This window comes from Miniopterus natalensis, chromosome 5, assembly GCF_054644295.1.
Source record: "Miniopterus natalensis isolate mMinNat1 chromosome 5, mMinNat1.hap1, whole genome shotgun sequence".
Classification (NCBI taxonomy): Eukaryota; Metazoa; Chordata; class Mammalia; order Chiroptera; family Miniopteridae; genus Miniopterus; species Miniopterus natalensis.
In genome coordinates, this window is record NC_142085.1 from 68,091,190 (window position 1) to 68,112,484 (window position 21,295).

Below are 21,295 nucleotides of genomic sequence, written 5' to 3' on the forward strand. Positions count from 1 at the left end.
ACAGTTATCCTGGTATTCCCCATGAACCATTATTTGCATATGTGTTATATAAATCAATTCTCTTCCGGTACAAGGAAGGCAGATATATTGGCAGATTGCATATATGCACTTGCTACTTGGAAAAATTTGAATACAAAATAGTGCCCCAATAATAGCCAGATAACATATACTCATTAATAAATTTGTTATGTGACAAGGAATACATTCAAAACTTTCTGTTAAATATCCATAAATACCATGTAAAACATTACCAAACTTATAATAAGAAAACACTCTAGAATTCAGCACTATTACCTACTAATTGCTTCATTACATTGTATTTTGTATGTGTTTCATATTTATATTGCTTGAAATACAACATGGACTTAATAAAGAGTAGGCGAGTGAATGACTTAAACAGTAGATATTTGGTATCTATGGATATAGTATGCAACCTAAGAGAAAATTAACTCATTTTTAAAAACTTAGAATAACCAAATAGAATATAGTTGAATGCATTTTTTAAAGGCGTATCCTTTCATTTCAGGAAAAAAAGGAAGGGAGAGGAAAAGAAAAAAACTTAATAAAGAAGAAAATAAGGACGCAGTGCCTGATAACAAAGGTCTGGAACCCAGCAGAGAAACCCCAGAACAACGGGAAAATAAACAGCAGCAGAAGAAGCGAAAGGGCCAAGACAAACAACAGAAGTCAGTGTCCGTCAGCACTGTGCACTAGAGGGTCCCGAGAGATTGTTTAGACTCGTGATGCTGCTATCTCAGCCAGATGCCCAGGACAGGTGCTCTAGCCTTAGGATCGGGAACGGACAACGTGTCAGTTACTGCTCAGTCTAAACGACATTCCAGATAGTCGCTATATCTTCATACAAGCATAGTTAACAACAGAGCCCAAAGTTCAAAGAAGGGATGCTTTCGAATTGTTACCTTACGTGCTTCTGTGCATTTTTAAGAGACAAGAAATTTTGTATATAATTATCAATAGGCTATAAGTTGTAACAACCTAATGATGACATCTGGAGGAGCAACATCTTTTCCCTATAAAATATATTTTTTCAAGCTATTGTTTTAAGAAGCAAAAGATAGTTCTGAAAATTCAAAGATACAGTATCCCTTCAAAATAAATAAGAGATCAGGGGAGATAAACATTCTTCAAAGGACAGTGTTGTTTTGTCCAGAAGATCTAGAGAGTGCTCAGATGTTAGGGCCTGGCATTTGGAATCATAAGAATTATTACTACAGAAACAATTGTTTTAAGATCGGTTCTGTTGCCCTCATCCTGTCCTACAAGAAGCATGAGAGTGCACATAGAGTTAAATATACTGTATGGGATTGGAGAAAGGCAAAATGTGGAAGAAACCATAGAGTTGGAGATGACTTCTGTGCTTTACAAAACTGTGAAGGGTTGTGATTGCCTGAAACAGGTCTCCAGTCTATGTCAGCACTGTGTGGTTCAGCCTCTGCTACCCCTTGGGTTATATAAGTCTGTAAACATGTACCTGTAACTTACTTCCAAAAGCAAAATCATACTTAGAAGAAAATTCTGATTTCGTAGAACACAAAAACTAGAGCGAGGAGAATATAACACGTTTGCAAAGTCATGTGTTTTCTTTCTCAACGAGGGAGAAACCATTTTATTACCTGCTTAATGGTCCACCTGGAACTAAAAGGGATACTACTTTCTAACAAGGTGTATCTAGTAGGGGGGAAAGCCACCACAATAAATATATTTGTTGATAGTTTTTAAAGTTTGGTTCATTTTGTTTTATTGGAAAATTGTTTCTCTTCCAGAGTCGTGAATTAGAAAGAAATCCTGTATGCTATATAATTCAGAACATATTATGTTTCTCATTGCTTTCTTTTCAGATTCACCTTTGGACATGAGCCAATGGAGATTTACTTATAGGGCATTAGGAGATATTTATTCAATTTATTTTCTTATTCTAATTAACAAAATTCTAGTTATAGATGTATAGGCCTCCCTAAATTATTTCACTGCCTCCCCTTCATTGCTTAGAAACTAACATATTTTCTTTTATGTTGGTTCCTCCTGTGTCTTGAACATTTGACTTTTCTTCTCCATTATTTTCTCAGTCTGTGGACCTCTTTTAGGGATTGAAGTCACCTTAGCTGAAAGCTTCACCAGTGTTTCACAGAAGACACAGCCAGCCCAGGGCAGGAAGAGGCACCTCAGCGTGCAGCACAGAATCGCATGACCTACCTTAACCTTCCCGTTGTGATGGAAGGGTGCACAGCCGCTCTGTCCACCACAGTTCCTAGCCCTCGAAAGATCACTGCTTTCTGAAGAATTCGCAGTGAATTGGGCTTCTGGCTGCCTATCTCTGGTCACACTTCCTCCACCACCTGCACTGCTCATGTGGACTGATTGGCTTACCTCATTTTCCACTTCTCTTTTGCTCTTCCAAAATACAAAATTTTTGCTCTTCCAGTGTAAGCAGGATATTTCCCAACACTGTCGTCTTTTCCCTGAGTCCTTGTTCAGAATTGCATTGATACAGGAAGAAACATCAACAAATCTTTTCTATTGGAAATGCCAAAACAACTTTGTTCAAATATGCCTCACTTTCTCCCAGCTACTTCAGATGGTCAACATCAGTATTTTAATCAACACACACCTTTTCTTGCCCATTCGGCCTCTCAGGTAATTCAAAGAGTAACATATCCATCATCTAAGCCAGTAAAGAAAAAACGAAAGAAAGGAAAGGAAAGGAAGGCAGGCAAAAAAATAATAACCACTTTTATTCATAGTCATTAAAATACAGTTGTAGGAGAATCTGTACTAGTAAAAATATTCCATTAGCTGGAAAATTGGCAACACTGTAATTTCAGAAGACAGAATTACATGACCATAAAACAATCTGATAAATAAACAGTTGGAAAAATATCTTACACTTCCATATCTATAGTTGTGTGAAATGGAAAATATTGTTCAAATATGGTCAGACAGTCAAAAGATTAAGTTTTACTTTTAAAAATAGATAGTTGGTGCCCAGCTGGCGTAGCTCAGTGGTTGAGAGTCAACCCATGAACAACCAAGAGGTCACTGTTCAATTCCCTATCAAGGCACATGCCCAAATTGTGGACTCGATCCCCAGTAAGAGGCGTGCAGGAGGCAGCCGATTAACGACTCTCTCATCCTTGATGTTTCTATCTCTCTCTCCCTTCCTCTCCCTGAAATCAATAAAAAAATATATATATTAAAAAAATAAAAAGTATGCCCGGCCGGGCGTGGCTCAGCGGTCAAGCATCAACCTAGGATCCAGGCGATCGGGGTTCGATTCCGGTCAGTGCACATGCCCGGGTTGCAGGCTGGGCAGCCGATCAGTGACTCTCTCATCATTGATGTTTCTATCTCTCTCTCTCCCCCTCCTTTCCTCTCTCTGAAGTCAATAAAGATATGTTTTTAAAAAAATTAAATTAAATTAAAATAGACAATTGGAAAATGCATATTAGAAACATTTTTTTAAAAAGCTGAATAATAATTTTAATTACCAATGTTTTCTGGATAATTAAGCTTTAACTGATGTACTATTGAATTATCCCCATTGAATTTTCATCACAAATAGATTTTAAGCAAGAGGCATAATCTTTTAACCAATTTAACAATGCATTAAAAATTTTACAGTCATCTGTGTTTGTAATAAAATCTGAAGTGATATAATACATTTATAAGTGCTTTAAAATTGTAAAGCACAATAAATATAAGCTAGTATTATTGCTAGTCATTCACTAACTACAGCAACAGATTTCCTTTCCTTTCCTTATTCCTCACATGTTGACCTCACTGGAGACTTTACCCTTAGAGGAAATTATCCATATCCTTCCCTAGAAGGAGTTAACAGAAGCACTAATTCCTGCATGCACAAATTTGAGAATGCGGCCTGCAGCCTTTCCCACTGGCGTATTTTTCTGTAGCTGCTGGCATTGGAACTGTGTCAACGGTGGAGCAGGAAGCACCACTTCACTTTATAAATTTTGTGGTGCCCAGACACAGTAACATAAGCTACCACTAAATCTTGATACTATACCACAGACATTTTTGAGTCAGTTGATGCTAACAAGCATGCTCTCTCTCCCCAGACCATGCACACTCTTGGTGGGTCCCAACCTTCCAAAAGACAGGAATTTCTGTAATAGCTCAGCCAACTCAAAGTTTGGGGGTAGAAAGAAAAGAAAACTTATAATCCCCAAAAGAATTGGGATCTCTTGCTTTCATCTTTACAGCTAGTCAATGACAACCTGTATTGCCTCTCCTCTACAAAAAAAAAAAAAGAAGAAGCAAGAAAAAAAAAGCCATGCTCTTAGCCTGGGGCATTGGGCTCTCCCTGGTGGCAATGTCAATCTCCTGGACTTTGCCTGCTTTGGTCCTGGACTTTGCTTGTTTATGTTCTTTCCTTGGCTAATTTGAGAGGGGAAAAAACTACCTAATGGTTTAGAAATTAATCTAGGAGTAACTTGGAGAAGAAATAATTTAGTAAGTTCCTCTATTTTTAATGAAAAACTAAGGAAAAATGCTCTTTACACTGAAAGTAGTAGTTTAACAAAACTAGAAAAACAAAAATAAAAATCCTTGGTATTCAACATCCAAGGGATTTTCCTCATGTAATTATTTAGAAGCAGGTCCCATTTATCACTAAGTTTGCCCTTACTGATTTTTTTTCCCCATAGTAAAAAATGGTTATGACTCACTTCAGGAACAGACCAAATGCTTCAGGAAAATTTATTTTAGTTTTATCCAAACCAGCAGTGAGAATAATTTATGATTCCAACAAGACAGAGACAAGCAGAGTTAGTTTAGGAAAGTGAGTCATTTTCATGCAAATGAATTCTAGCTTTCTTGATTGCCATCCTAGTCTCCTTCTAAATGTTGAAGTTTTTAGAGTGAGAGGGGGAAGAATGAATTATTGTGGTAAACCAATATTTCCGCTTGTTGACTGTAGAATGTTTAAAGCACAGCTTAATAAGCAGCATGTGAAAGGGTCCAGAGAATAAAGCTTCATTTGTATTTCCATATGATCCAGTCAAATCCAAAATGCTATTTATTTATAGAAAAGAAGAGACTATTAGAATATGCTGTTCTAGGTCTCCAGGTTTTCCACATTTATTATGAAAATGATTGTTAGACAGACATGAACAGAGCAAGGGCGATGGGCCAGGTACAGAAACTCACCAGGGCAGAAAGCCCCGGATGCCTAGCAAGGGGCAAAACTGGAAAAACAAGAGCCTTGTCGCCAGGGTGACCTATCCTCCCCTAGCATATTGCTGGTCATGTGGTTTAGACCCCCTGAGTGTTTCCTCCCTAAAGATAACATCTAGGCATCAGTTGTGTTTCAGCTCCAGGCCCAGAAAAGCAGCAAAACCAGATGCATTTCACTGTGGCTGCCTCAGGACCAGCTGCACTGACAAATGACCTCCTGCCTTGTCACCTACCAATCGTGGAGACCAGGACCCTGAAAGAGCACACTTGGAAAGTTAATGAATATTCTATTGGACCCTCCCCTGAGACCTCCCCTGAGATATTCACCTGCAAGAAAGAGATAAATATGCTCAGGACAAAGGACCCAGCTCTCTCTCCCTATCAGGGAATCTGCCAGCGCCATCTCCTTCCTCCTTCTTCCCTCTGAGGGGGACCCATGAGACTTGCAACCTGGGGAGCAATGGCCAGCAGCGGCGGGTCCCAGGCTTACCCCCTGAACCTGTCTCCAAGGCGCCCTTCTCTCTCTGACTCCTCAGTAAACCAAAGCAGCCCAGCTTAGGCTCTCCTGTTACTTCTATGCTCTTCCTTGTTTCACTGTCCTAAGTATATTTTTGCTGCCATCATGGACCCAGTACCCTTTGGCTCAGTGCTGTGTAGCCCTTCCCTTTGGATAGCCCCATCCCCTTTTCCTTAAATAAATTCAATTTTTCTTTATTCACCTCTGAGATGGCTACTTAGCCTGCCTGCGCACCACCAACCTTAACCTTTCAATTATCCTTTCCATGACCACAATCATCAAAATAGATTGTTTGCGTATAGACATTCTTACATGCCTAAGCAATTTGAAATTCAGGACCAGTACCAGCCTCTACCCTTTCCACCCACAAAAAACAAATAGTCAATTACATAATAAATCAATATAGACTAAATTGACAAATAAGAAATAATTAAAAATTAATAGAGCCCGGCCTGGCGTGGCTCAGTGGTTGAGTGTCGGCCTAGGATCCAGGCAATTGGGGTTCGATTCCTGGTCAGGGCACATGCCCAGGTTGCGGGTTTGATCCCCAGTTGGGGGCATGCAGGAGGCAGCCCATCAATGACTCTTTCATCACTGATGTTTCTATCTCTCTCTCTCCCTCTCCTTTCCTCTCTCTGAAATCAATAAAGATAATATTTTTTTAAAAAGTTAATAGGCTTAAAGAGAAATTATTATAGAAAAGCATCTCTTGTTTCAAGTTTAATACAATCACTTTGGGAAATGACTATAAAACCAGTCAGTAGAAGAACTTCCTATCTGTCTGAGCCCATTTGGGGCTGTTAGAATAAAATATCAGAGACTGAGTCACTTATAGAAAACACTTCTGGAAGCTAGAAGTCTAAGATCAAGGTGCTGGTAGGTTTGGTATCTAGTGAGAGCAAACTTTCTACTTCAGAGATGGCACCTGCTTGCTGTGTCCTCATGTGGTGAATCCTTCACGTGGCTAGGGAGCTCTATGGAGCCTCTTTTGTGAGTACACTAATCCAAATATGAGGGCTCCACCTTCATGAATTAAGTACCACCCAAAGGTCCCACCTCCTTCTACCATCAGACTGGACATTAGGATTTCAACACATGAATTGGGGGTGGGGAGACACATTCAGACGATAGCATCATCCATTAATAAGGCATCGTTTAAATAAATAAGTAATCAAACTATAGAGTCTGCCATCCTTGTTGTATAGCTAATTAGCAACAGTGTGTCAATAACCTACCCAATTAGACTTAGTATTCTCATATGCATAGGCTATATAAATATTTTCCTAAAATTTTCTATGAAGTCTCTAGTTGAAGGTTAAAGGCCTTGGGTTAGTTATTTCATAATAATTGTTGAACCACCCATGGCATCCATACAAAATGTTAAAGTGTTCTAGTCTGTAAAAGTGATAAGGAAAAGTATCGCTTTTGTAGTTTTATAACTTTATACATTTTGATACAAAAAAAAACCCAGAAAATGAGAAAATGCAGCAGTCTAACTTTTATAAAGAGATACACTGATCTAAGGATAAGTTTGAAGAAAAGTGTCTTTATTTGTAAAAGTGATCATGACTGAAATACTGAACTAGGTAGAAAAATGAAGGTCTCGACTTGCTACGCAAGCAGTGCTTCAAAGAATTGGAAAAGATAAAATAGACCTTTGAGTAGCATTTCAACTGGAGAAGCAGCCTGGTGTAAGACGATTTCAGATCCTCAAAGAAAAGGAGCATATTGTCCTGTTTTCTCTTGTGTTAGTTACTTGAAACACTATACAACACTCAACCATTAAGTTAAAAGTGAATTGAGAAGAATACTTCAGAGAACAAACCAATTGCCAGATGACTTCTTTAAATGTGCAAAGAAAAATAACACTAAAGTAGAAGAAAATAATTAAAAGTGGAATCCCCTAGGTATTCTAATTTGCAAAAAGAGGCTTCAATCTTTCTGCAAAGTATGGCTTTATGGTTCTAAGGGCCCCATAGGGCCTAGTCCAAATCTGTTCTCAGTGCTCCCCCAGCTCCCACTGGTCCTGGCACTCCTGGCTTCTATTCTGCAGTGCCCTCCCCGCACCGCCTGCGCTCCCACTAACTCCATGCTGGATGCCCCAATAGAAAGACAAAGCATCCCTAGCTGGCTTCCTCAGTGGTTAGAGCGTCGGCGGGTAGGAAGGGTCCTGGGTTCAATTCCAGTCAAGGGTCCGTACCTTGGCTTCAGGCATGATCCCTGCCCCAACACTTGCGGGAGGCAACCAGTCAACACAGATTTTTTTTCTCTCTCTCCCCTTCCCCACTTTCTCTCAAAAACAATGGAAAAATTATCCTCAGGTGAGAATTAAAAAAACAAAAACAAAAAAAATGACGAAGCACATTCTGAAGGGACTCAAGAAAGCAGAGGTAGAGACAAACAATTTTGGGGGGAAAAATGTATTATATTCCAAAATAATTTTCAAAAAGAAATGCTATTCCCTGTTACCAAAGTGGCATTGAAGGCACAATGAGGGAATTGAGAACTGTGGAACTTTCTCACCCTGGTTTTACAGTTTAATATAGTTTTATTTCGTAACACATAAAGGAAAGGGCTACCAGTACCTTTTAGTACATGTGGCCTCCAGAACCTTCATCGAACCTACTGCACAGAGCAGTGCCCACACAGCCCCTTGTCCCACAGCCAGGACCAAGCCTGGTTCCAGAAGCACCGGCGATCCTATCAGAACAAAACAAAGTGCTCTCTGTCCTGGGTGCCTTGGGAACATCTCATTCCACCCTCCACAGCACCAGATTTGTAAGCAAATGCACCCAGGCTCACCCAATCTGAGTTGTGTTTCTTTTGTTTCTTGTCAGATTAACAGCTCCGGGAGCTCAACTCTTTCTCACAGGGTAAATCATCTAAAACATTACCGGATTGAAAAAGAAAAGAAAACAACCACAACGTCCTCATAATGAAAGGAAAAACAAAACTCGCTGGAGAAAACTAGGCGCCCCCTTTCTTCCTAGTGCTGTGTCGCTTTAACCCACACACCCAAAGTAAATTGTCTTCATTTCAAGAAGCTGTCTCTCTATAAATAAACTGACCAATGTATCTTTAAAACATAAACAGCTTGGACTGTCATAATAAACATTGCAAAATAAATACGAAATAACATCTGGAGGCAAAGCTTCGGATGGGGTGGGATGACAGAGCGCTAACTTTTCTTAGTTCCATTAATAAAGTATGACTTTCATTTTTAAAATTTTAGGAAATGCTTTCTGTTATTAACCAAACACAAACCAAAAATATCCTGATTTTACTTTAAAACCCCAAAGAATGTAAGACTGTGCATAATGTCTTTTCACAAATTGGTGACTCTTCTCATTTTAATGCTCTTGTTTTCTACTATTTGAAACTAGGAAAATACGCAGTTACTAAGCCACTTCATCTAGATATGAAAATGGTTCATATTTATATCTAATTATTATTATTATTAATATATCTTTATTGATTTCAGAGAGAGGAAAGGAGAGAGAGAGAGAAAAAAAAAACATCAATGATGAGAGAGTCATTGATTGGCTGCCTCCTGCATGCCCCCTGCTGGGGATCGAGCCCACAACCCAGGCATGTGACCTGACCAGGAATCGAACCGAAATCTCCTGGATCCCAGGTCGATGCTCAACCGCTGAGCCATGCCTGGCCGGGTATGTATATCTAATTATTATTAATACTGGCAGCCAGTAAGCTACCTTTTTTTGCCTTGAAAAACTAAATTTTCCAGTGTAATGTAGTAGGAAAATACAATATTTCCAGTACAAGAGACTATTACAATAATTATTACATTTAATTGTTGTTACTCATTGCAATCACAAGCAAAAAAACGATGTTTCCTGTGCTTTTCATATGCAATCAACTTGTGTGTAGTGATCCCATTCGATTAATGCTTATAGAAAGCCTGCAGCAACTGGTCAGGCTCTCTTCCTGTGCAAAATAGTTACATGGAATGCTTCAGTCTCCTAGCAAACTGTTATGGGGATACTTGCCTAGGAGTCACTTTGCTTATTTTATGTAAGGCTCTGATAAAATGTTTGTAGGTAGTATAGTAAGCATTGTATGTCCAATGCCAAAGAAACATAAGCAGTGCATTTCTGAGTAAAACATCTTTATGCCTAATTTATAATAAATAATCATAACAATCAACTAAATTATTCCAAACTTATATTCTCTCAGTTATTTCTTGTCCCTACTTTATAAATTTTGTGTTTTTTTAAATGAAACAAACCTGTTAATTGTAATGAGATGATAAATATTTCTCATTCAGTCGGATAAATATGTAAGGATAATTAATCTAAGTGTTTTTTAAAAGTGTACTTATTGCCCTGGCCGGGTGGCTCAGATGATTAGAGTGTCATCCCATATACCAAAAAGATTGTGGTTCAGTTGGTCAGGGCACATGCCTAGGTTGTGGGTTCAATCCCTGGTCAGGCACATACTGCAGGCAACCACTCGATGTATTTCTCTCTCTCTCTCTCTCTCTCTCTCTCTCTTTCTCCCCCCCTTCTCTCTCTCTCTTCTCCCTCTTCCTCCCTTCCTCTTTCTCTAAAATCAATAAACATCCTCGGGTGAAGATTAAAAAACTTTTTAAGTGTATGTATTTTCCTTTCCACAGAGAGTAGTTCTGGGCAGAGGAAAACTACTGAGATACGATATGAGATAGCATCTCATCGGAGAACAGTCTGCTCCTCATTTCACATATTTGTTGCTGACTATATAAGCAAAATGGGGAACTCGATTTTCCTTTTAAAAAGATTCTCTTTTGGAAATAATAATTTCATAATGTTTTTTTTCTTTCTTTTTCTGATTAACCAAAATGTCAGTTGTAGCCAGGCTGCATAAAGCATCTTCTAAATTCTAAATTCCAAAATGTTCATCAGATATTGCAAGGTTGGAAATATTACAAAGGTTAGAGGCAAGTCAAATTTACCTAGGCTACAAGTCATAATAAATTTAAAAGTATCATCCTCAGCTTTGATGACTAATCATTTCCTCTCTTTCAACAAAGATTCATCAAACAAAAACAAAAATTCATTCATAGTACAAGTTTCAAAAAGAACATTTTCTTTTTATATTTCAAGGTTCTAAAAGACAAAATAAAACACATTCAGGCAAAAATAAATATTTCAGAACTCAACAGCTAGGGAGACAAAATACGGGGTGGAGGCACAGATATGCGCTTTATGGATATCCCCCCGTAAGTCTCCCTGACTTCCTTATTCTGGGACCCTTGACTCCTGTTTCCCTCCCAATCAGCCAACTCCCATTTGACTATATCATGAAACAATTCAAATGCACTTCAAAAGAACAGGCCAAGCTGAATAACTGGAGGCAACATTGGAGAACACTGGGAAATAAGTCTGGGGTTGCCTTATTGAGGGAAAGCTAATAGAAAGAGCACGAGCTTTGGGGACAGGAGGACTTAAGTTTAAATCCCTCCACCACTGACCAATTACGCAATCTTGGAAAAAGAAATTTTTTATCCTCAGTACCCTCTTATTTAGAAGGAATATATTATTACAGACTGTATAGAGTTGTAGGATTAAAGGAAAGAGAGAATATGGCAGCCAGGCACATGGTGGATGCTCTGTAAATTGTTGCTATCATCAGATTTTACATATGCTTTGTTTTAAATGTTTGTATATAATATACACATATATACACAAATATATATTTACACAGAGGTCTATAACACATACATCTTTAAATAATTAATCTTCCTATAATATTCAATTGAACAAGGATTATTCACCTACTGTTTGCCAAGCAACATGCTTGATACTGTTGATACAAATACAGAAGACAAAAAAATTCCTTATATCTGAATTGCCCTAGTGAAAGAAACACACACGGTACCCAAATGTTACTGATATGTTTTACCTAAGTATATGCCTGGTAGTGTAGGGACCAACAGGAATGAGCCTCAGGAGCGTGGTCAGGAGAGGGGGAGCGGCTAATCCCTCAAGTACAAGTAGTTCTTTGCCAGTGACACCAGGCAGGAGAGGAGCGATGGCATCCCTGTCCCAGAGGAGAGTCTGGCATAAAAGAGCATATGCTGTTTGAGCAACTCCAAGGTGGCTTTTGTGTTCTGTGGCAAGATACATGGGAGGCATGTGGACAGGGAACAGATGACAAATGGCCTCATATGCTATGCCAAGGTCTTTGGACTTTGTCTTGAAAAGAGTGATCAGTCTGTTAAGGGTTTTAAGAAGGGCAATGAATTGATTCCATTTGCCTCACAAAGATGCGTTTGGTGACAAGGAAAGGATACTCAGATGAGCAGCAGTTTTAAGTATCTGGATATAAAATTACATTATTTCACGAAGGAAAACTGTTCAAGTCAAGTTATCACTACCCACTAGAAAATTTTTACTAAGAAAAATTTAAACCTAAGTATATTTTATATGAAACAAATTTTGCTCCATATTTGCTTTCCATCTTTCAAATACGAGCAGCTGCAGTCCATTATATGCAATCCTGTTTGGTGAAAACTATTATATTTTGTTACAATTTATAACTGTCCTTCACATATTGGCACAGGTTCAGCTATTCAATTAAAAATTAGATGTTTTATTAATGTGTTCAGTCGCTGATAGGAAGCATCTTGTTCTTAGCATATTCAGTAAAAATATGGGCTAAAATATTCTCCATTAACTTATTTGACATCTAAAACCAGAAACCTAACTTAATGTCTATAGTATAGATCCAATGATAAGTATAGAATTCTAGCTTTCTGCCTGATAGAAACTCAGGAAACCAGGAAAAAATCATGAATCTTTACAGTTCCTTCTAAATAAAAAAGAGAAATATTTGCTTTCCAGTCAGATTCTAAGACATAAAATCTGGTATAAAAGGATTAGAAAATCAAGCAATTTTCTTATATCTATTATACATCTTTTTCTAAAAGATCAATTAGCCCTAGCCAGTTTTCCTCAGTGGTTAGAGCACTGCTCAGCAGACTGAAGGGTTCCAGGTTCAGTTCCAGCCAAGGGCACATACCTTGGTTGCAGACTCAATCCCTGGCCCCGAAAGCGGGTGCAGGAGGCAAACAATTGATGTGTCTCTCTCATATCAATGTCTCTCTCTCTCTCTCCCTCTCATTCCACTGTCTCTGAAAAGCAATGGAAAAAATATCCTCAGGTGAGCACTAAAAAAATAAAACAAAATTTAAAAAATAAATAAAAGACATCAATTAGGTCTTACAAACACCTCAAAATTGCTCATTTTTTAAAATTATTTTATTTTCAAAATATTTACTTTTTGCCTAAATAACAGATTCTGCCCTGAGGAATGAATGTAGATTCTGAAGGCTACCATAAAGTTGTGTGTTCATATCTGACAAAATTCTGAAACTAATATGACGCTATTGATGTAGACGCAAGGAGCCCAGGCTTTACCAACAGAGGAGACTGTGCAGGCACCTGGAATGGGCACAGCTCTCAGGCATCAGGCTCTGCCTTACAAATTACACTTTCCTGTCATGCTTCTTTGGTTTGGAAGTTTGGGTTTTTTTTAAAGAATTATGAAAGTAATAATTTAGGGAAATTTCATGAACCGTATTTTGAATTGAACACAGGATTTGACAGACTTTCTCTGGGTATTTTCATGAATAAGATTTACAGAAGTGGTTACAATTAGATGGCACTGTATTTAGCTGAGCAACACCATGTACAAATAATTGACAAAATTATTTATGCCAACTTGCAGGTTCTATAATAGTGCATCAAAGTCTTTGTCCATTCTTTACACTTACTTCATCTCAATAGCTCAGAAGAAGCTAAAGAAAGCGTCCTACCTAAATTTGAAACAATAAGGCAATGCTGAGAGAAATAACTGACACTTTGAATGAGAAAATAAAAATTGCAAAACAGCTGAACAGACTGGAATGGTAGGCTAGGATCAAAATGATAAAATCAATAAGATAAGAAAGTGTTAAAGTACGCAAACTACAAGAATCAATAAACTACAAGCCACTGGCCTGGGGGGGAAATTCAACTCTTCGAGGTGCTAGTTGACCACGAGCTTAATAGGAGCTGAATCTGATCAGGTGCCCAAAGGAGCTAATGAATCAATGGTGCTAGGGGCAGCTTGTCATCCCAGGGCTGCTGCTACTTCCTCCTCAAGGTCAGGCCCTGGGACAGAGGGACTCTGGGTGTCTGCATACCTGGGCTAGTATTTCTTCACAGGCCCCTTAATAAAATCTCATGTCAGTTAGTTTGAGATTTTGAAAAGTGACAGTTCACTCGTGTCCTCTCAAGTTCATCTCTGAGCTCTGTGGGGAAGTGTGAGGCCAGTGAGGCCCAGCCCATGAGGTGGGATTTTCCCAGGAGGGGAGAGGACTCATTTGCCTAATTAAACCCCAACACCCCTCTCCAGTCTACCCCTGTCTTTGAGAGAACTATTTAAATTTCAGCTAAAGCAAGGATATGGAGATCTCAATTTACAAAGAGCTTGGTAATATGTTGGATTCTAGGTATGGGGTTGAGAGATGAAAGTAAGGGGTTGATCATTCAGACTTGAAGGATCATAGATTAAACCAGGAAATAATACAAATTTGGGGGGATGATTAAGGATGAGAGGAGGATGCATGGAGAAAGAAGTCCCAAAAGAATGAAATTTTCTGTCACCGTTTTTAAAACCTTAACTTCTCCTTAAAATTCAGACATCTAGCATCATCATGCTTTATACTTACCTGCAACTGCCAAATGTTTTCTGACTCCCTACTCCACTCCCTGCATGCTTCTCAAAGACTTGAACGTATCTATCATAAGGTCAGATTTTCACTCATTTCTGCTACATCTTGTATAACTGCCACGACTGTGCAAATAGTATTTACAATACTCCAACCTCCATGTGTATATATCTCTATATGGACACCCTGAACCATACCACATCCAGAATTCTTCCAGTTCTGGATTTATAATTTCTGGATCACCACACTCTGTAGTGATTTTCTAAATGTTTTGTTGTATCTCTTTAATTTTCTGCTCCCTCCACCGGTAGGTCCACAAACAATATTTTTCAATCTCATTAAGAACTCTAATCCTTGGTCCTTCAATTTATCTTAATCTCTCCTTCTCTTCCTGATTTCATTAAATTATTCAGCTGAGTTTCATTTTCTTCATTTCTAAATGAAATGCAAATAATATGTGATGTGAGGATTAGAGATAAATTACATAAAACACAGAGCATTTCTCTTTGCTGAGAGTAGGCACTAAGCAGACATTGTGAACGTGGTCCACCTATACTTCATGATTTATTACTTACAAAACTATTCTGCCATAACCATTAGAGCTCTTGCCCTTTACTCTTCTGCACCTAATTAGCAAAACTCTAGCCCTGGATCAGCCAGAAGAGCCTTTTCCAGTCTCATATCTGGCTGCCGAGCACTGCTGAAAACAAATGCCACAACGGCGTGGATGGATGCCACTACAAACTCAGTCTCCCACATCAGTTGAACTATTAACACTACCCAGTAAAACTTCTAACTACCCCTAGTCTGCTTCCTCTTTCATTCCCCACAATAATATTGTCAGACCTTCCCCACCCTGATTTTCTCCATCACTCTTAGAAAATGAATTCTACTTTAGAGAGAATGTACAGACCATTATGGAAGAATGATCTCCACTCCCTGCCTCTCTCTCCACAACACAAAAAAACATATAAATATAGTTAGAGCCAGCCGTATCCCTTCTCTTCCTATTTTAGCTAAGTGGTTGTCCTTCTGAATTTCAAATGTTAATCCTTCCATCTGTTTTTTGAATCACATATGTCCATTTCTTTGGAAATTGAGTGTATCTCTTCTCTTCTGTATCTTTAACCTCTTTTTCTTTCGGCAGCTTCCATCTTGTCTCTTATCTCCTTCTGGTGATCATTTTACTTTTACTTTTCCTCTTGGAGCCATGTTTCTCCAAAGAGCAATATATACTTACCTTCTCTGTCCCATTTCCCAGGACTATCCCAACCACTGTGCTTTTTTACCCCCATTAAATCCAATCTTACAAATGTCTTTCTAGGTGCTAAAAACAACAGACATGTTTCAGTCCTTGTCTTACAGGACCTGTCTACTACTCATGATGTTTTTATCATCTTTCTTCTTAAAATTCTTTTCCTTAAGATTTTATGATATCGTTGACTCTTGACTTTGCTCCTTTATCTTCCAGAGAGAAAATCTCATTCATTTACAGAATTTTAACTACCATCTAAAATTAATATTTTGGCCTATAAATCCTCAACCCTGATCCACTTCCACTCCAGATCCATGTAGCTAATGGATAATTCAAGAAAAGCAAACAAAACTTCTTGAGTTGAATGTTCTATAGCATTTCAGACTTATTATGTTACAAATTGAACTCACCAACTTTCTCCTATCTTTAAATTTGCTTGTCTCCTGTTTTCCCTATTTTGGCAAACTACCAGTTCCCATCCATTTTCTCAAGTAAGAAACTGCATTCAACCTTCACATTTATCCAGTGATTAAGTCCTGTCAATTTTTTCCTTAATATTCCTTAAATTTGTTGTTTTGCTATTATTATTATTCCATGATCACTGCTGTACATCTGGCTTTCCTTGTAGTTTTCTACAAGACAGTTCTGATTGTGTCTGCCGAAATTCATTGGAGCTATACTCACTATCCGAACCACTGCAGGTATCCTCCCAATCTAAAATCTGCCCCCTCCCCCAATGCTCTCCATTGCTTTAAAAAAAATTGTAACAACTACCATTTATTTTTTAAAAACTTACTATGTAAGTAAGTACATATGGGCCTCTTTGCCCAGAAGCCCCTGGACCTCCACAATGGCCATACTGTACTCCTTCCATGATAAAATCCAACCTTCATAGCAGAGCATATCAATGAATTCATCCTCTGGTCTCTGTCTGTTCCAACAGCCTCATTTCTTAGAGATATTTTTCTTTGTACCTGCTGTATTTCAACGGTAAACTATTAATTGTGTATCCTCAGATGGCCATATTCTATCTCATCTTTGGCTACGATAACTTCTTTACTGGGATAATTAAATAATACCCAAGCATCAGTAGAAAAATTTAAATCAGCCAAGGTTAATAAGAGGTTAGGTAACTTTATGCTATATTCCTCAGAGGGGGCTTAAATCAATAATCATCCATTTATTCCCTCAACAAATATTTAACACATACGTTCTCTGTGTCTGGAAGTATTCCAGGTACTCCATGAAAATCCACAAATAAAACAGGTACGCACACATACACAGAATCCCCATGCTTGTGAAGCTTCATTCTAGAGGGGGATGGGATGGCAGTTGGAAATTTTAAACACAGTGGGCAGAGGAGATTTCAGGGAGCTGGCATTTGAATGAGTTTGGGATTTCACTCTGGGATAAATGAGGAGCCAACTGGAAAGTTTGAGCAGATAAGTGCCATGATTTGACCAATGTTTCCACAGAATCACTTTAGCTTCTAGGTTGAGAATAGACTTCAGGGGACAAAGGGCAAAGGGAAGAGCCAAGAAAAGGTGATGTCTTAGAGTAACTCATAGCAGAGGAGCTGAAAGAAGGTCAGATCCTGGAATTACTATAAAACGAAGCCACCAGATTTGATTATATATAGGTTACAAGTAGGGTGTGAAAGAAACAAAGGAGTTAAGGATGACCCTAATAGTTTTGGGTCTGAGCAACTAAAAGGGTTCAGTGGGCATTCACTGTAAGACCACATACAGTAAGGTCTTAGTGTTTATTCTTCTTCTTCAAACATAACCTTTCTCCTCAACGAACAGCAACTGGTATTGCACAGGGGTGGACAAAAGTAGGTTTACAGTTGTAATACAAATAAATAATACAATAATTAATAAATAATAATTCAAGAATAAACTGTATTTTGTGCATTCACAAATGTAAACCTACATTTGCCCACTCCTGTATATCAAAGCTTTGAAAAAGATATCTTGATCCCTGGAGGAAAAAAACAATTTGAACCAAGCGATCACACTTCAAATGTCAAAATAGAATAATAACAAGTTGGACGGATCAGTGTGTTCTAGACGCTCTGCTATTCCATATGGTCTGAAGAATAGTACAATCCGAACTTCATCCATAATAAATGAGCCACAAACAGGAACTGTTTAAGAGTTGCAAAATATAATAAGACCAAAGTGGCTGCTAAGATTTGTTTAAAAAATGTGTTTTTCTTTAGTTTTGTTCTACAATCCTCCTTTTTTCCTTCCCCCCTTTCTCCCTTCTCTCTCTCCTTCCATTACCTTCTACTTTGTTTTCTTTTCTCCTTTCTAAAATTGCATTTTTCTCCCCCTTGGTTCCTCTTTGGCCCTTTAAAATTTCAAGGCCTTGGTTTTATTTTGAAGGTAAAGTGTGATTTCTGGAGCATGTGTGGATTAAAGCTCATTCAAATCCATCATGTTTTATCTTCATCAACCCCTTCCTATTAGCAGTGCAAAAAAACCCAGATCTACTGTAAAGGTTAATTTGTAACAGAGGAGCACTGGTGAGTCTTTCATGGTGAGTAGGTGGAATAGATACTAGCCTCATTATTTGCCTGAGCAAGATATATACACTGCTATAAAAATAGAAAGTACTAGGATGAACAGAATTAAATATTTATGTGAGACTGAAAAAAGTTCATAAATTTTAAAACCAGAAGACTTGGGAATTACGAATTATATCTCGTAAACTGAGTGACTTTGGGCAAGACATTTAATCTCTCTGAGTCATCGTTTTCTCGGTCGCAAAGTATCCATCACTCTGTAGTTTTTTCTTTCTTTTCTTCCTGTTTATCTTATTTTATTCTCCCTTTCATCTTTACTTTCTTTCACTTCCTCTCTCTACCTCTCCTTCCCTCTCTCTTTTCCTCCCTCCCTCCCTCTCTCCCTCCCTTCCTTCCTTCCTTCCTTCCTTCCTTCCTGCCTGCCTGTCTGCCTGCCTGCCTGCCTCCTTTCTTTCTTTCTACTATACCTCATACCATACAGCATTTAAAAGAGATTTCAATAAGAATATGTCAATAAGATAATGAAAATAGGAGTAGAAACCAAAGAGTACAAATAAGTAACCTAAAAAGCACCAACAGAGCTGAAATAGTTGATCTCTAAGCCATTAAATGTTGAAAAGATTTAGCTTAGAATATTATACTTTGATTAGAATTCAGGTATTCAGTCAACACTGTCATCTGGGTAGAAGGAATCACACCACTTTATGGAGGCATTTGCATCCCCAGTTCTCAGCCTACTCCATCCTTTGCACACATGTTATAGGTATTTCCACCCCCAATATGGCTTTTCCAAAATTCTATGCACTTACTTGTTAGGTAAACATTGGTAAGTTGTTTCACTGGTAAGTTCTTTGGAATCAATTTCATTATCTGTAAACACTGAAATAAAACATAAATCTATGTATTATTATAAGAATAAAATACGTGAAAGTATTTGTACTAGTTTTCTATTGCTGTATAACAATATTGCCACAAACCTAGAGGCTTAAAACAACACAAATTTATTATCTCAAATTCTCCCTGGGTCAAGAGTCTGGGCGTGGCTGAACTGGATCCCCTGCTCAGGGTCTCACAAACCTATGATCACAATGTTGTTCGTCATAATGCTGTTCTCATTTGGAACTCAGGGTTCTCCCCCAAGCTTACTCAGATTGTTTAAAGAATTCAGCTCTTGCAGTTGCAGGACTGAGTTACCCATTTTCTTTCTGGCTTTTGGCCGGTGACCAGAAGCCGCCTGCTGTTCTTTGACATATGGCTCCCATAGTCAGTTCTCAACATAGATGTTTGTTTTTTGTGAAGCCAGGAAGAGTGTATCTTTGATGTTTCTTTTAAGAGCTCACCTAATTAGGTCAAACTCATTGAGGATAATCTTCAATTTGAGATTAATTAGTCAACTGACTAGCAGCTTAATCTTAAGAGTGATATGTACCATATTTATGGTTTCACCCACATGCATGGGGTGGAGGTTATACAAGATAATGGGTCATTGGGGGTCATCTTATAATTCTGCCTCTTGCATGTAGCATACCATGATACTCCCCATAAATAAAACAATAAAAACAAGTGTTACTTGGTTTAACCTTTTTTTTTTAAGCCAATAACTCTTTTTTTTAAATATATCTTTATTGATTTCAGAGAGAGGAAAGGAGAGGGAGAGAGAGAGATAGAAACATCAATGATGAGAGAGTCATTGATCGAGCCCGCAACCCGGGCATGTGCCCTGACTGGGAATCGAACCCCGATCGCCTGGATCCCAGGTCAACGCTCAACCTCTGAGCCACGCCCGGCTGGGTGGTTTAACCTTTTTTACACATCAGAATCTTGACTTTAATAATCACTTCATTCTAGGTACATTATAGAACAATGTTACCTCAAGGATCTAAAATCTGCCATTTATTTAACAAATATTTTTTGACTGGCTACAAATTTTATCCACATGCTGGGCACTGGTGACAGGATAAGATAGGCATGGTCTCAGCCTTGACAGAGCTTATCATTAGTCCTGAGAAAATAAAATAAATAAAATCCCCAAACAAATTTTAAAAAAATAAATAAATACAATTTTTGCTCATTATGGTAAGAGCTTTCAGACATTGAAAGGCTTTTAGCAGGGTAGTGACATTATTCAGATGGCATTTTTAGAAAATGACACTGAACAATAATATTAAAAGACGAATGTTTATTGAGAATGAATAAACCCATTGATGAAATGAGAATTCAGTACTTTTTACCACACATAAACATAAATATGTTGGCCTTAGGGAGAACTCAAGCTTCATTCATAAACCTAGGTTAAGTTCTACTCACAACAAAAAGGAACAACTCTAATTTTTTTTCTCTCACGTGGAAAAAAAGCCTGAAGAGATATGTTCTATATCTTGTAGGGGGCTTCATGATGTCGTAGACCCAGGTTCCATCAACCTCAGTTCATGACTTCTACCTTACGGTCCAAGAGAACTGGTCGAGTCCCAACTGGATTGCATTATAGCCAGCTGAAAAGGAGGTTGGAAGGAACAGGGGCATAGAACATATGCCAACTGATCTGTAAGGAAGTTATAAAAACCAAACAAAACCTTCTGCTTGCATGCCATCTATCTCATTTACCAGAACTTAGTCACATGGCCATATCTTGCTGCAAGGAAGATTAGATAATGGAGTCTTTTTTCCAGGCAGCCATATTTCCAACTAAAATCCAAGTTTTCCATTACAAAGAAGAAAAGGAGAATGGAAACTGAAATAAGCAACTAGCAATCTCTGCCATGTGGTGAAAGTCAGGAAGTAAGTTTGAATGGAGTAGGCCAAATCCACAACTTTTGGCCAGTTTTGTTCTATGCCTCTCAAGCTAACCTGATCTAGATAAAAAGGGTTCTCTACATGGGCCAGCCCCAACAACTAGAGTCCTCCCCAATATAGAATTTGAAGTTGAAGCCCCAGTTAGAACTGCTATAGCCAATTATAAATGTTAATAAAAAGGAACAAATGAGAGTCTTGGTGTACTAGTCAGGACTCTATCAGATATATGTAACAGAAGCCCACCTTGAACTAACTGAAGGAAGAAAAAAAAAGAGAGAGAGA

At 38.2% G+C, this 21,295-nt stretch overlaps 1 protein-coding gene across 1 annotated transcript in view; it reads left to right on the plus strand.

Annotated features, from left to right (window-relative positions):
• Positions 1-1,741, plus strand: part of RSPO3 (R-spondin 3) — a 75,011-nt gene extending 73,270 nt beyond the window's left edge. The window contains exon 5 of the mRNA XM_016212895.2: positions 527-1,741. Within this exon, the coding sequence (XP_016068381.1) occupies positions 527-714 (188 nt within the window). The 3' untranslated portion in view covers positions 715-1,741. The remainder of the gene's footprint in view (positions 1-526) is intronic.
• Positions 1,742-21,295: the final 19,554 nt, after the last annotated feature.